Genomic DNA, 17,117 nt, shown 5'->3' with positions numbered 1-17,117 from the left:
AGAGATATCTGGGAAAGAACGAATTTCTCACTAAAGAACTGATTAGCTATGTCTAGGTTCCAAGCAGACCTGTCCTGGCAAAAGCATGTTTTTCCTAAGGAAGGGTATTCAGGAAAATCCGCGTAACACTGAAGTTGGGAGAGTAAGATTTGGATGAGAGACAGCAGGCTGTACCTTCTTCATGTTGGTCCCCACATAGTTCTTGGGCTCTTCCTTAAACTGAGGCAACCTATAAAACAGACAATCTCATGTCACTAGGGATAGTAACAAATATCTCCCTTTGAGCCAGCAGATGTGCTATCAACCAAAGATGCTCTAGGGCAGAGCAAGCCTAATATCGTAGGAAAACCAGGAAGAGAAGTCAGCTAATTTAACCCTTTTGACAGCTTTAACAAAAAGTAACAGGAATAAGACGCCAGGGGCATTTTTTCAAAAATAAGGCTATCATCAGGGCAAGTTGCCCTGTTAGTATGGAAGCTCTTCATACTTTTTTTTTGCTGGGGACTGGATCCAGGACTTCATTTCTCTACTGCTAGTAGAACTAGTACAAGTTCTCTACCGCTGAGTTAGAGTCCCAGCCCTAACTCTTTTCATCCTGAAACTGACCGCTTCTTGCTTGTATTCACTTGGCAAGAATTGTTGAAAGCCAAGTGATAGGAAGAGTGCAGTCTTTCAAAATCCTGGGAGACTGGGCATAGTGTGAAAGTAAAAGTTAAAAAAATTCGGAAACAGTGAATTTGAGCATGAGGATTAAGAAATGTTGCAGTAAGGTCCAGGGGCAGATCTAGTCTACAGATGAAGAGGATTATTTATAAGCCTGAAAAAGCGGGAAAAAAATACAAGGAGAATAATAATAATTATTATTGTTATTTCGGTGGGAGGGTTGGGGGCTTGGGAGCCACACCTGGCAATATTCAGGGCTTATTCCTGGCTCTGCATTCAGGAATCACTCCTAGCACTGCTCAGGGGGCCACACGGGACGCTGAAGATTAAACACAGGTTGGTGGCATACAAGGCAAGCATCCTACCCGCTGTACTACACTCCGGCCCCAGAAAGCTGTTTCTTCAACAGACTTACTTTTTTTCAGAGAAATTTTAACTTCACGGTAAAACTGAGCAGAAGGTGCATTGATTTCTCACAGAACATAGGCCTGCATATACGCAGAGCCTATTCCATCACCAATATCCCCTGGGGGGATCTTAAAGCTCTCACTGTCTTCCCTCTTCTTTACATTAATACTACTGAAAGGACGATGTTTTGCCTCCTCCCTCCCCGCCCCCCCCAATCGAGGTCTTTGACAAGGGTAAATAATAAAAGATTGGGAGGGGTGTGGCTTCAGCAGTAAGTCTTGGTTTGCCTGAGACTGGGGGTTGATGTGGCTCCCACACTTTCAGCGCTAAAATTGGTACAGTCCAGGTAAAACATCACTATCACCAACCCTCGCCTGGATGGTTCCTCACAGAACGCAGGTTGCGCCTTGGGGGCTCAGCAACCTGTTCCTGGCTCCCCTGTGCTTGACTTCCTCTCTGGGTTCCCTCTCCCAGCTGCTACCTGTACAGAAACAGACACAAGTCTGGGAAGCAAAACAAGGTCTGTCAGCCCATATCAAATAACCCTTTGCCTTCCCCCGCCCCTCCGGCCCCCAAGGCCAAGCCAGCTGCCTTCTCCTTCTCCCTAGCTTGGTTACCCTGCGCCCAGAGAACTACCCCCAGCCATAATCCCAGTGGCCTCCGATGTGGCTGTGGGGTTGGCCAGGTCCCTGAAGTGGCTGTGTGGAAGCAGGCAAGCTCAAGAGGCCTGGGCAGCAGGGCTGAAGCAAACAGCAGCAGGTTTACCTTGTGAAGAGCAGCTGCACCATGTCCACGAGAGTGTGCTCTGCGGATTTTCTCAATAACTCTGCACAGGCAAAAACAAATAACACAGGTGTCATTACTTGCCGCGCTATTATCAGGAGGCTTCTCAGAGCAGACTCCCCTCCAAACCTTGTTTACCAAGGATTATGCCAAACTTATTAAAACCAGCTCCAGCTCAGCCTGGCAGACGTAACTTTACTGGTCCACTAGATGGCACTACTGAGTCAGAGAAAAAGGGGGTGCAATGATGTGCTGGGCGGGTTTGCAAACTGGTGTTAATTTCAGAAACCGTCCCCCCCTCCCCTCCCAGAGAGATTTGGTGCCTGGGCTGAGTCAGTCTGGGATTTATCCCAACACCTCCTGCTCTGGCACAACAGGTTAAGTCTTTATTCCAGCAGCACAACAATGAGTCAAAATACCAAGGCGTCTACTTCCCCATGGCGCCACAGAGGAAATATGATGGAGAAGCCCTGAGTTTTCTTTCTGGGCTTCAGAAATAGCACTCTTTACTCAGTCTGGCTCCCCAAATGGTGAAAGGCCCCAAATTAATCACCCACCACTGAGCCTCATTTCAAAGCAGATCCGGAAGCAGGACTGCATGATCTCACACACAGATTCATTGGTTAGATGCGCACCCACGGGGGTCAGCAACAAAGTTCGTAGCACCTATCAGGAAAAAAAAGAGATTACTGGGCTAAACACGGCAGGATGGGTGCAAAGGGGACCACCTTCTTCTCTCTCCTGCTGGAGGAGAGAGGTCTCCTGTTCTCTGAGGACCCAGGTTTCTGAATGGGGGCACTCCTGAGTGGATGTGAAAGCGTAGCAAGACCTCTCCCCAGTGTGGTGGGGGGATCGGATCTCGGAGGAGTTTGTCTTGGATCCGTGTCTCTACTTTGTACAACCCTAAGTAGTTTAGAGCTCAGTCCTTGCCCATAAGCCCAACAGATGGACAGCACAGATTCAGTCTGCTAGAGAGACACATGTATCAAGGGTTTCTGGTATTTGATATCAATTTATTTAGAGCTTTTAATTATTTTTCATAAAAAATAAAAGCTTTTACTTTGGGTATCTGAGAAGCTTGTTTGGAAACAATGTAGCTCCCTAAGCCCCAGTGGAGTCAAAACATAGCTTTACCCTGCGGCCGACTTGGGTAAGTGGAGCTGGTGGCACCGGCCCCTGGCCATTAGCCTAATTGCTCTTCCCCTCCATTTACCTGAAGGATTTTCATCAGGACAACCTCATCGCTGGCAGGATCTGTGCCTACAAAACGGGCATGGGTGACAGCATCTGCCATGTTCTCCATCCCCTCTGCTGTGCCTTCATGAGTGGGATCTGCTCCAGCAAAAAAGGGAGACTAAATGATGTGGAAAAGAGAGAAAAGGCAAGACATCCTGTCTAGAGATTGCTCTGCTAAAACTATGCTCTCCTGTTCATCAATTCCCTAACTTTGACTCCTTGAATTATCTGAGAATTTGTTACTCTTACAGCTTGGCTTTAACGGGCATCTCAGCACAAACTCTACTTGTGTAAAATAGTGACTCTCAAAGTCAAGCAGATATGAAAATCACCCAGAGCTTGTTAAAAAATACAAAACAGCTGTAGCCACTGTCAGACTTCTTAGTAGGTCTAGAGTGGGGCATGCAGATTGCATTTTGGGGGGGCGAGCATACCCACTGGTGCTCAGGGCTTACAGGATTGCTCCATTGGGGGAAATCTCATGGGGTACTGGGGATTGAACGTAGGCTGGCCTTGTGCAAGGCAAGTACCTTACTTGCTGCAGCAAGCACTGTCTCTCTTGTCCCCAATTATTTGCATTCCTAACAGGATTCCGGTGAAGTTACTGATGCTGGTCAGGGAACCACACTTTGGAATCACTGGAGTAGAGCTACTCATGTCACAGTGACGGAGCAGGGAATACGTTTCTGTAGGGTGCCAGAGAGAGAGAGTAAAGCAGGCAGGTTGTTGCCTTGCACACGACCGACCTAGGTTCGATCCCCGGCACCCCATAGGGTCCTTTGAGCACCACCAGGAAAGATCTGAGTTCAGAGTCAGGAGTAAGCCCTGAGTACTGCTGGGTGTGACCAAAAAACAAGTGTGAGTTCAGGCAGAGTTCTTGGCCCAAATAAGGTCAGAGCTTCAAACGATAAGAGCCTGCATCCATTCTCTTTAATACTCTTATGTCCATTCTCTTTCTGGTTGATTTTAGAGTCTGTATGTTTTGGTGTATCTGAAGTAGAGGAGTGGGGGTACGGAACAGAAAGGTCCCGCTGCCAGTACTCATTTCTGGGTGCCCCATTACAGCAAATCAGAGAACTCTTTCTACTTCGCTTTCATTCTTATTTAAAATAATGATACAGAACAAGAGTGCTTTCAACCAGCTTAACTAAAGAGGCATTAGGAGGGGTGGGAGTAAAAGCATGGCAGGTAAGGGTAGGGGTGCTTGCTTTTCACGATCGAGGCTCAATCTCCTGCAACGCATATGGTCCCCCAAGCTGCATCAGGAGCAATTCCTGAGTGCAGAGCCAGGAATAACCTCTGAGCATTGCCAGGTTTGCTGCCCCCACCCCCACCCACCAACTCCCCAATAAAAACAAGCAAGCAAATAAAAAAGAGTTATCAGGAGAGAAAGAGATGTGAACAATGCTGGAGGTTGTCTAACGGGGCAGTAAAATGAGGGAGTATTTCACCCAAGAAAAAGAGAGAGGGGAGAAGCTAGATGTTGGATAGCCAGCACTAGGCTGGAATATAATAATACAAATGCTACCATAGGAAGGAAAATGCTGATTCATGTGGTAAATGCCACAAGCAAAATAAGTAGGTTCCATCAAGGTCTACAAAGGTCCTGGACCTCTGTTTTGAGAGTCTCTAGAATGTTCTTAAAAGGGGAGCAATAACTAGGATAAAAGGCAGGTACGTGGGGCCAAGAGAGATAGTTCAAAGATATGTCAAAGAGCTGAGCAGTTGAGATCTTTAACACTGCATGGTCTCCCAAGCACTGCTAGATGTGGCCCCCAAACCAAAAAAAAGGAAGGGTCATAATAATGTCTTTAAAACAAATTTTTTAGCCACACCCATTGGTGCTCAGGGATCACTCCTAGCGGACTTGGGGGACTATATGCAGTGCTTGGGATCAAACCAGGGTCAGGCACAGGCAAGGTAAGCACCCTTCCCACCGTACTATCACTCTGGTCCCAGATAACGTCTTTTTGCCCTAGTTAAGTGGCGGGAATGAGAAGAAAGTAATTTTCTCTTTTCTATCACTTAAACTTAGCAGATTTCCTGGCCTAAAAGGCATAGGAGATAACTGGGAAACTGGAACCTTTCTCTTTTTTGTAGTGTCGGGCTGCAAGGTAAGTGCTCTGCCTGTGAAGTAACTCCTCCAGCCTGAAACCAGAACATTTCTCTTGCAACAACGAGCCAGAAGGCTTTCTTTGTCAAGTGGTTTTCATTTGTTTTCTTTCTCCTCTATTCTGGTTAGTTTCTGACATCTAGAAAGGTCTTTTCTCTGACTATTCAGCATGAGGACCGGCTACTTAGAAGATCATGGAGAAGTTGAGGAGAGGAGATAGCTCAAAGGGCTGGAGTGTCCGCTTTGCCTATGGAGCCCCGAGTTTGATCCTCAGCATTGCCTGGTCCCCTGAGCACCATCAGGGAGTAATCTCTCAGCACAGCCAGGTGTGGCCCCAAAACAAAAGGGATCATGCAGCAGAAAGCCAATTTCCTGATGATAATATACTGAAGGGAATGACCCTGCTCCTTTTGGGGGGTGGGGAAGCACATGCCCAAGGGGGCTTAGATGTCGCTCCTGGTAGTGCTGCGGAGACCTTGCGGTGTCAGGGATTGAAGCAGTGTGCAAAGCATGAGCTCTGTCCATACAGCTCCCTCTGGCCTCCAGCTGCTTCTGTCTTCTGAACTCCCCGTCTTTCTCACCAAAACAGAAACTCCTACACTGTCTCTCAGCCTTGCCTGCTAGTCCTTACTCTGACTTTCAGGGTCCCTTTTCTGGCACAGGACATCCAGATCTTTTTTGATTTTCTGGAAGCTCAGTGAATAGCAATCTTGCTCCCATATCAAAAACTTTCCTTCCTTTAGTAATCTCCCCTGTAAAAGATAGTTTAAGCTCTCGGATCTTTTTGCTGGTTCTTATCATCTGAGTTTGAATAAAGTACCATATTTAATTTTCTAAAAGGCAGACAGAAGTGATTGGTTTCTAAGACCACAGGTCGGGCCTGCCAGCAAACAGGGCAATCAGATGCACAAATCTTCAGTGTGGCAGCTGTGTGAGGCCAAACAAGAAACCAAGGGTCATATGATAGAGGAGCTGGGGGTGGCTTACTCTAGAATGCTATCCGAAACAAAAGGCGGCTGGACTTGGGCTCACACAGTGGCGCCCTTCACTCAGAATTTCCTCCTTTGCTGGCCACTCTGCAGGGCAGACTGCAGGGAAGCGTGCCAGCCTCATCTTCTTTAACTTCTAACTTTCGCGTATGCTTCCTGCTCCTTTTCTCATGCCCACGGCAATCACCACCTCCAGCATTCTCTTTTCCCACCACAGGAAACTCCAACGACCAGCTGGGCTGAAAGTCTCCAATGACCAGCTAGTGTGCCAAGTTCAGGAAGGGGAGAAAGGAACTCTGACAGAGAGCAGAGGGAACAGAGGGCAGCTGGAGAGGCCGTGGAGAGAGACAACCTGCAGGTGGTGCTCAGGACCAAGCCTGATCTTTATTTAGGAAAAGTCTGAAGCTAGGAGTAGGGTGGCCCGAGGGGCTGCTGCACCTACCCATAACTAGCTGGCACCCAGGATCATGAAAGCTTCAGTTGTTATGCAATAACTTTCTAGAACAGACTGAATTTTCTTTTCTTCTTCTTCTTTTTTTTTTGTTTTTGGGCCACACTCAGTGGTGCTCAGAGATCATTCTTGTATCACACCCGGTGTTGCACAGGGGTTACTCCTGGCTCATGCACCCAGAAATTGCTTCTGGCAGTGCTGGGGGACCATGTGGGATGCTGGGAATGGAAGACAAACGCCCTACCCGCTGTGCTATCACTCCCGCCCTTCAGCAATCCCTCTTGACTTTAACTGAAGGCCACTTTCCTTTCAGGCTAGCTAAGGCCTGAGGAGCTGCTGCTTTTCCTGTCTCCCTACTTAGAAACAAAGACAGCTGCCTGTCTTCTGTATTCCTGACCTGGCACATGAGTGAGCAATGTGGGACGGGGGAAAAAGAAATTCAGGATCCTGAAAGACCAACTTAAAAAAATCACACACACACACACCATACACACACACACACACACACACACATACACCATACACACACATATCTCAGGTATATCAGCGGCTGGAGAGATACAGAAGATAAGGTGCTTGTCTTGCAAGCAGCTAACCTGGGTTAGATCCCTCGCGCTGCATACGCTCCCCTGGGTACAGTCAGGAGTAAGCCCTAAGCACAGTCAGGTTTGGCTCAAAACCCAAATATATAATAAATTAATTCATTTATAAACAACAGACTAGCGAAAACATTTGGGATAAACTGAAAGAAAAATACGCAATACAATGACAGACAATATGTTAATAGCCCCACTACACAAAGTGCTCCTACAAATTGATAAGAAAAACAAATATTCTCAATAAAAAATTGGTCAAGGAGATAAAATTTAAGTGTTCGACCTCAAGGAAATAAAAACCACAAAATGCAAAATTATCACAAATAAAGAATGCTAACACTAGTGATACTGACAGGATGGGAGAATGGAAAGTCTCCCACATTAGCTGTTGGAATTGCAAGTGCTGCTTCCCGTCAGGCAGGCCCTCACTGCGGTTATCGCCCAACTCAAAGCACCGCTTTTTTATTTCCAAAGTACTGTTACCTCTTGGGGAAACAAGGAGGCAGTACCGATGAAAGTTTAATATGCACATGCCCTTTAGTCCAAAAATTTCAAGTACAAGAATTTGTTATATACAAGGGAACTTACTAAGAACACATAAACAGTGATGCATATTTCAGCATGACATAATGAATCAAAGTAGGAATCAGCCTAAACTTTTACTTTTCAATAAAAAAGGGGGGCAAAGAGTAAGCTGGACAACTAGTTCTGTCATGTATATCAAAGTTAATACAATTAAGTGAAAATATACAACACATAATTATATTTAAATTTTTAAAAGATGGCCACAGTGCTACAGTGCACTTTATATAAAAAATACTTTCTGTACATATATACAAGTATACATATATATAAGTATACTTATATACATGTAAACAAAAGTGCAGAAAGATCCAAACTTGCTTGTTTTTATTGTTCTTACAGCGATGGGGATTAAACCCAAGGTCTCACATATTCTAGGCAAATGCTCTATCAGTGAGCTGCATCTGTGGACCTTCAGATCTGCTCCTTAACATTATGTGAAAAGGAGGAGGGGCCAGTGTGATAGTACAATGAGTACTACTAACCTTGTTGACCTTGCATGAGGTCAACCTGGGTCTGATCCACAGCATTCCATTTGGTCCCCAAACACCGCCAGGAGTAATTTCTGAATGCAGAACCAGGAGTAACCCCTGAGCACTGTCGGGTACGGCCCAAAAAACAAAACCAAACAAAAAAGAAAAAAAAAAGGAGCAGATGCTTTGAGAGAAACAGAAGACACTAATAATTTTCTTCTCTCTTTTTTTGGGGGGGGGGAGGGAAGGGGTCAGACCTGGCGATGCTCATGCTCAGGGGTACACCTGGCTCTGTGCTCAAAAATTATTCCTATTAATGCTCAGGGGACCATAAGGGATGCTGAGGATTTAACCCAAGTCTGCTACATGCAAGGCAAGTGCCTTACTTGCCGTACTACCTCTGTGGCCCCTAATTTTCTTTAAGACACCTCTTGTTTCTCCTCCTTATAATAAGCCCTATATTTGAAAAATAACTTAAGAAATGAAACAAACCAGAGCCAGAGTGATAACACAGAGGGCAGGGCATTTATTTGCCTTGCACGTAGCCCTGGGTTCAATCCCCAGCATCCCATATGGTCCCCCAGGCACTGCTAGGACTAATTCCTGAGCACAACCCCTGAGTATTGCCAGGTATGACCCAAAAAGCAAAAAAAAAAAAAAAAAAAATTAAAAGAGTAGAAAATAAAAAAGAAACAAACCAAATCAAACCTCCAAAACACTCTTCAAAGCACAGGAAAGAAACCTCCCTACCCTCCTTCTCTACTCTGTATAACCTTCGTCAATTCGCAAGATGAGTAATCAATACAATCCTATTTCTCTTCTTCAAGGAAACAGATGACTAGGAAAAACTTTTCAGCATTCAGCAAAAACTTTAGCTCACTGTCTAAAGACCTAAGAGACGTGAAATGGAAGTATTGTGGTCATTATTATGAGACATAAACTCTTACCTATGAGTGCGTAGGACAGGAACTTATTGATAGAGGTGAGTGCCAGTCCAGTGATAGGGCCAGTGGTATCTTCAGAGCGAATCACTTCCAGAAAGGGACGAAGGAACACAATGGGCTCAATTTCTGAGAGTACTGCAAGGAAAAACAAAAACAAAAAATAAAACAGAAATAAAGTAATGCCATCTAAAAAACAAAACTGAACCTAGTAAAAGTCCCTTCTTTTGTCTGCTATGAGGTTAGAGATCTTAGTTGCTGGGTCAATCTTCCTCTCTCTGGATTGTCATGAATCAAATCCCCGATACAATCATTACCTGTAAAACTTTTGGTATAGTCCTGAAATTCTGAGAGAGGTTAAAAAATTATCATGCTTAAAATATATATAAAACTATATATAAGATAATCTTATTATATATAAATTATATATAAAATAGTTAAGATTGTAAAATCTACATTAAATATATTTTACGACTAAAAACAATGAAATATGATTATCGCTGAGTTAATTTCCTATGTCTACTTCACCACCGTCCTTCAGTTAATACTTGTGAAATCTTAGTTCAGTACAGCAAATGTGGCTAAAGGGATCCCAGCGTAGGCTGCTGTCATTAGGCCTTTAAGTTTTTGTCTTTTTTGTTGTTATTGTTATTTTTGTTTTTTAGGTTTTGGGGCCACACCTGGTGATGCTCAGGGGTTACTTCTGGCTCTGCACTCAGGATCATTTCTGGTGGGGATCAGGGGACCATATGGGTGCCAGGGGATAAACCCAGGTCGGCCACATGCAAGGCAAGCACTCTACTCACTGTAATGTTACTCCAGCCCCTAGTCTTTGTCTTATGGTCAAGGTGTTGCCTCTCAAGAGATAAAAAATGTAGAACATCTTGAGAAGGTCATAATTTATAGTCCCTTGAAATCTTGAAATTAATGGTACTTTGCTGAAAAATGAATATAAACAAAAGTGTGCACAGCCTCCTATTCATGGAAGAGTCTATCTTTTTCTCTTTTTCTTTCTTTTGGGAGGGCCACACCTGCTGATACTCAGGGGTTACTCCTGGCTCTAAATTCAGGAATCACTGCTGGAGTGCTGGGATGGTTGTGCACAAGGCAAGCACCTTAACTGGACATACTATCTCTATGGCCCCAGTACTTTGCAATCTTAAAAGGTCCTAATCACTTTTCAGTTTCTTTCTGTCTACTCCTGCAAACAAAGGGCTAAATGCCCATTTACAATCCTTATTTTACAAAAAAAAAAGTGAAGCTCAGATATAATTTGCCCTAAATTACACACACACACACACACACACACACACACACACACACACACACTCTCACACTCACACACACACACACACACACCTCCAAAAACTGTAAATGAAACCCATTTTATCTTTTATACCTAATTACTCGCACATCCTCCTGAATTTAGAAGGTTTCATTTCAGGTCAAAGAAGCAATCTTACACTGGATTTGCGTCATACCTTACTCTGCTGGGGATTTAATTTGTTTTCTATATGATGCTGTGCTTTCATCTTTGGGTGACCAGATCCCTAAGAGGCATCCTTTATAGGACAGAAAGATTTAGAGACATAATAAAGCTGCCAACCTTAAGAGACAAAAAGAAACTGGATATCCAAAGCACCTTTATTTTCATGCAAATACAGGGAGCTTCTCACTCAAATTCCTATCACCCCTTTCTAGGTAAACATTCCCTGGGACGGCTGCAACTCAGATTAATGCTTTAATTAATTGGCAGATTGGTTAGCATTTTCCAGAGCTTGTCTGTACAGTGATCACATCAGCTGTGTAAAACCTGCTTCTCATCCCCCATTACCCCCACCTGCAGATGAATAATTTTGGGGGAGGGTGAAACAATCTAGAGAAAAACCTTTGTGTAAGGGTTAAAAAGTAGGGCATAAAAATATTTGGGATGATTAAAATACAGAAAATGTTTTAAAAAGTACATTAGGGGGTATGGTGTCGCCAGCAGGTCAACCTGTACGTGAGGTGAGTGCATCAGCAGCCTGACGGCGCCTTCAGACTTCCAGATACCCCCAAATTGCTGCTGTGCCTTTGGCCAGACCCCAAAAACTTGGGGCAAAGTTTACCAAGAAATTAAATGGTCAAAAGTTAGGTATGTGGGAGACACACCCCCAAACCACCTCCGGCTCATCTATATAATTGGAGGCATGGCCTCTCTGGTTCCTGATTGAACTGCTTAACAGCCATGATTCCAGACACTCAGAAACAAATCTCAAAACCCAAAGGTTTTTGGCAGAAAAGTGTCCAGTTCCTGCAGTAAGTTATAGGCGCTGGGCCACCCCAGGTGGGAATAGGTTTCGTACCTTGGCCTGTTCCCCCTGGCAGCCCGTGGCCGCCATCCTCCAGAGGCCACTGGACAGTCAGGTTTGGGCCCGCAGTGACGAGACACACATGGCTTCACGGGATGGGGGTGGAGCCGGTCCTGTCCTCCCCACCCCAATGAGACCCCAAGTCATCGCCCATGAATGGCCTCTCTGGCTCCTGATCAAGCTGCTTAACGGCCATGATCTCAGAGACTCAGAAACAAATCTTGAAACCCAGCGGCTTTTGGCAGAAATGCGTGTGGACCACGCAGTAGGTTACTTTCGCCGGGCCACCCCAGGGGCGAAAGGGTGCTGTCCCTCCACCTACTCCCCCTTGGCGGCTCAGTGGCTGCCATCCTCCAGAGGCCATTGGACAGTCAGGTTTGGGCCCGCAGTGACGAGACACGCGGGGCCTCACAGGATGGGTGTGGAGTCGGCCCTTTCCTCCCCACCCCAACGAGATTCCGAGCTGCCGCCAATGAACAGCCTCTCTGGCTCCTGATCAAGCCATTTAATGGCCATGATCCCACAGACTCAGAAACAAATCTCAAAACCCAAAGGCTTTTGGCAGAAATGTGTCCAGTCCCTGCAGTAGGTTACCGGCACTGGGCCACTCCAGGCGGGAATAGGTTTCGTGCCTTGGCCTATTCCCCCTGGCGACCCGGTGGCAGCCATCCTCCAGAGGCCACTTGTCAGTCAGGTTTGGGCCCGCAGTGACGAGACATATGGGGACTCACGGGATGGGGGTGGAGCCGGCCCTTTCTTCCCCACCCCAACGAGATCCTGAGTTGCTACCCACCAACGGCCTCTTTGGCTATTGATCAAGCTGCTTAATGGCCATGATCCCAGAGACTCAGAAACAAATCTTGAAACTCAACGACTTTTGGCAGAAATGCGTCCGGACTGTGCAGTAGATTACTGTCATCAGGCCACCCCAGGGGCGAAAGGGTGCTGTCCCTCCACCTGCTCCCCCTTGGTGACTCAGTGGCTGCCATTCTCCAGAGGCCATTGGACAGTCAGGTTCGGGACCACAGTGACGAGACATGTAGGGCCTCACGGGATGGGGTGGAGCTGGCCCTTTCATCCCCACACCAATGAGACCCTGAGTTGCCACCCACGAACGGCCTCTCTGGCTCCTGATTAAGCTGCTTAACGGCCATGATCCAAGAGGTAAAGGTAAAGGTAAAGGCCCTCCCGTTGATCGTCGATTTGCTCGAGCGGGCCCAGTAACGTCTCCATTGGAGACTTTGTTGTTACTGTGTCTGGCATATCGAATACTCTCGGTAGCTTGCCGGGCTCTCCGAGAGGGGCGGAGGAATCGAACTCGGGTCGGCCATGTTGGCCGCTTGTAAGGCGAACGCCCTACCCGCTGTGCTATCGCTCCAGCTTGGTTAGTACTTGGATGATCCAAGAGATTCAGGAGCAAATCTCGGAACTCAGCAGGTTTTGGCAGAAATCCTTCCAGATTTAATTGTTAAAACTTCGAAATTTCAAAATCACGCGGCCACTACTGCAGCCATGCAACATGGTATGTTATTCATAACCAGCAATAGAAAAGACATAGTCTACTGTTGCCTTTTCAGCAGATCTGAGTGTTGGGGTAAAATCCCAAATAACAATGGTGGGTCTGGTGTCAAAATATTGAATGCAATCAAAGTAGAGAGAGAGTAAGGTGGAAATCATCTGCCCCACAGGTAGGGTGAGGGTATGGGATGGGGGTATCCTGGGGTTTTTGGTGATGGAGAATGGGCACAGGTGAAGGTACAGGTGTTTCATTGTATTACCAAGACTTAAACCGAAAGCTTTGTAACTGCTCTCACCGTGATCTAATAAATAAAATTATATATAAAAAAAAGTAAGGTGGACTTCATGCCCAATTCAATCAGCTAATCAGTGGCTGAAAAAATAGCAGTACTCCTATATAAAAAAAAGAACATTTAAAATTAAGAGTTACTTGGTCTTGCTGATTTAAGAACACAAATTACATACAATTTGGTCTTGTTAATATACATAAGATGAGAAAGACAAGATAAAAAAATATTTAAATATGACTTAAGGATTGGGACAGTAAATATTATTTTTTCATGAGGGACCACACCTAGAGGTGCTCAGAGTTCACTCCTGGTGGGCTTGGAGTACCATATGGGGTGCTGAGGATTGAACCCAGGTAGGTGCATGCAAGGAAAGCGCCTCACCTGCTGTACTATCTCTTTGGCCCCAAATGTCTTTAAATAAGGGCCAGAGATATAGTACAATGGGTACGCCTGCCTTGCACACAGCCAACCTGGGTTCAATCCCTGGTGCCACATATGGTCCTCCGAGCCCCACCAAGTATGATCCCTGAGAACAGAATCAGGAGTAAGCACTAAGCACCACCAGGAAAGGCCCAAACATCTAAACAAAACAAAAATAAAAATAAACAATTTTACTTCACTATTTTGTCTCCTCTGGAAATTCTTTTTTGCGAGGGAAGTGATGTTCCAGGGAAATCTGGGCAAAATTAGAACTAAATTTCCTTTTTCTTCAAAGAGTAATTCCACACTCCAGCCTGGAGGCTATGACTCCCTAAGAACGCAAATGGTGGGGAACACAGCAGACCAAGTCACTTTCAGATGCAGCCTGACAGCTGCCTTTTGTGGCTGCTGGGCCATTAGCGTCTGTCAGGTAATGCTCAAGGCAGACTATGTGGGTCTTCCCAGTGGTGGACCGAAGGGCGACCAGGTGGGTGGAGCGGAGTGTGGAAGCATTCTTTTCCCGAGGCTGCTTCCCTCCCTCCCCACTTTGCTCAAGTGTCCTACATAAGTTCTATGAATTTTAACACATAAACATCTCTGAAATTACTCTAGCAATTAGGATACAGAACAGCTTCATTACCCCCAAAAAGTACTTGTTATCCCTTGGTAATTGCACCCGAGCCCCACTTCTAACCCTACCAAACACTGATCACCATCACAGTCTTATCAAGCAAATCATATAAACTAAGTATATATAACCATATGTATATTCATATAAACATATAAATAAATTGTGTGCAACCTTCTGAGACAGGCGTCCACTCAGAGTCCCAGCCTTGAGATTCCTCTAAATGGCCGCACAGATCAATAGTTTATTCCCGTTTCCCTGCTGAGAGGTATCGCAATGCATGTGTGGATCATAGTTTGTTTGTCCATTCCCTAGTTGTAAGACATCTGACTCTCCAGTTTGGGGCAATTAAAAATAGAGTTGCTATAAACATTTGTGTACAGGCTTTTGGAATGGCTCTGGTGGGGGAGGGTGAGTCCAGAATGAGAGGCTTAGGAGTGGGAAGTGTGCATTGCACCGCGCAGAGCTTCACCAGGTCCCACACTGAAGCCTGCAGGCTCTGAATATGGCCTTCCTATAGCTCACAGGCCAGGTCACTGGACATGAGATCATTGGTTTCACTCCTAGCAACAGCCATCTAATACCTGTCATATTCATCTGTCAAATTAGATAATTGGAATCTATGACTGCTAAAATATAAACATGTTAGCACTTCCAATGTGTATGTAAAACTTTATGGAAACTTCATGATGGAACTCTTCCTGGATCTTACCGAGAGAACCCACCAAGAACCTTCATTATCACCCTCACTCCTGTGTCCTTCCCAAAGAAAGAGAACCATGGTGTAAAATGAAGGTTTCCAACCACCAGATCACGGAGTGATGCTGGTCCACTGGTGCAGAAAAGTTGAGAACCACATTCTATCCTGTTGGTTATAACCGTCCCTTTGTGGACCAGTATGCAGGACAAGTGCTGGTCTGCAGATATAAAAGACTGCAGAATGCTGGAATATAGAATTCACTTTCTGAGGAGAATTTGGCCTAGTAAAATTCGAGTATTGCTCTCTAAATTCAACTGATAATGGCCAGGAGTGTCAGCGTCTAATAGGAGCAGTAATTATAACTTTCTCTGCTGGTGAGGGTCTTATCAGGGGAGGCTATGCCCCTATTGTAACACCACCGTAAGGACATTTTTTTTTGGGGGGGGGCCCACATTTGGTGATGCTTAGGTTACTCCTGGTTCTGTATAACTCAGGACTTACTCCTGGCAGGATGTGAGGGTGATGTGGCTGTTCTGGCTGGCTAGGTGGATATTCCCTTCCTCCCTCACTGCTCCATGTGCATCCCTTCTGAAGCTGAGCGCTTTGTCAAACAGAGATGGACATTTTTCAGTTGAGGGTATACAGAGTAGTTGTACTCCCCTGCTAGAGCCTCAAACAAGCTCTCAAGGAATTACTCCTGGTAGTGCTCAGGGATATAGTATGCCAGGAATTAAACCGAGGTCTGCTGTGTGCAAGGCAAATGCCCTACCCATTGCACTATCACTCCGGCCACCATAAGGACAATTCTGAGTAGAGGTTATCTCTTTCAATTATAAGTTTTAGAACTTAAAATTTCAGGGCTGGAGCTGTACAGTAGATAGGAAGCATGCCTTGAATGGGGCCAACTCTGGCTTGACCTCAGGTACCCCATATGGTCTCCTGATCCTGCTAGGAGTGTTCCCTGAATGCAGAGTCAGGAGTAACTACTGGACACTGATAGGTGTGGCCCCAAACAAAAGACAAAACCAAACAAAAACCTTAGAATTTCAGGCTGGAGAGATAGTAGAGAGGGTTAGGCACTTGCCTTGTACACAGCCAACTGGGTTTGATCTCTGGTACCATATATGACCCCTTGTGCCCTGCCAGGAGTGATCTGTGAATAATCTTTGAGCACTGCCAGGAGTAAGCCCTGAGCACAGTGGGATGTACCCCCCAAAACCAAAACAAACAAATAACCCCCCCTAAAATTTCAATTAATAATCATGGTAGGGCTGGAGTGATAGCACAGCGGGCAGGGCGTTTGTTTGCCTTGCACGCAACCAACATGGCCGACCCGAGTTCAATTCCTCCACCCCTCTCGGAGAGCCTGGAAGGCTACTGAGAGTATCTCGCCCACACGGCAAAGCCTGGCAAGCTATCCATGACGTATTCAATATGCCAAACACAGTAACAACACGTTTCATGATGGAGATGTTACTGGGCCCGCTCGAGCAAATCGATGAACAATGGGAGGACCGTGACCATGACCGTCAATCATGGTAAGCTGTTCAGATAGTCTTCTAAAGTAGAACTTTGTGATGAAGGGCCAATTCTTTGTTTGTTTGTTTGTTTGTTCGTTTGTGGTCTAGGGTGCTACTCCTAGATAGGTGCTCTGGGGCTGCTCCTGTTTTTGTCTGAAGGACCACATGGTATGGTGGATCAAATCCTGGTCCACCGCATGCAAAGTATGCAATCCAGCCTGTTTAGCCATGATTCTGGCCTCAATTCTTTCTTTTTTCTTTGTGTCATCTGCTGCAGACACCTAGTTTTACATACTATATTATTAGAGAATGAAATTAAGGGTCTAGGAATATAACTTGGGACACACTTTGCATTCATGAGGCTGTGGATTTGATCCCTAACACATACCGAAAGAAAGGAGGAGGGAAGGAAGGATAAAGGGGAGAATAAAGAGAGGGACAGAAAGTAAAAAAGA

At 45.6% G+C, this 17,117-nt stretch overlaps 1 protein-coding gene across 5 annotated transcripts in view; it reads right to left on the bottom strand.

Annotated features, from left to right (window-relative positions):
- The window catches only part of GBF1 (golgi brefeldin A resistant guanine nucleotide exchange factor 1), a 131,540-nt gene that overhangs the window by 28,095 nt on the left and 86,328 nt on the right, over positions 1-17,117 (bottom strand). For all 5 annotated transcript variants that reach the window (XM_056120999.1, XM_056121000.1, XM_056120996.1 and 2 more), the window contains 5 exons: positions 9,242-9,373; positions 3,068-3,186; positions 2,412-2,520; positions 1,837-1,897; positions 175-229 (listed from right to left, as the gene is read on the bottom strand). In XM_056120999.1, the coding sequence (XP_055976974.1) occupies positions 175-229; positions 1,837-1,897; positions 2,412-2,520; positions 3,068-3,186; positions 9,242-9,373 (476 nt within the window). The remainder of the gene's footprint in view (positions 1-174; positions 230-1,836; positions 1,898-2,411; positions 2,521-3,067; positions 3,187-9,241; positions 9,374-17,117) is intronic.

The sequence above is a fragment of the Sorex fumeus genome, unplaced genomic scaffold, assembly GCF_029834395.1.
Source record: "Sorex fumeus unplaced genomic scaffold, SorFum_2.1 ptg000043l, whole genome shotgun sequence".
Classification (NCBI taxonomy): domain Eukaryota; kingdom Metazoa; phylum Chordata; class Mammalia; order Eulipotyphla; family Soricidae; genus Sorex; species Sorex fumeus.
Note: the sequence above shows the minus strand (reverse complement) of the source record. Positions and strands in the feature narration are given on the sequence as shown.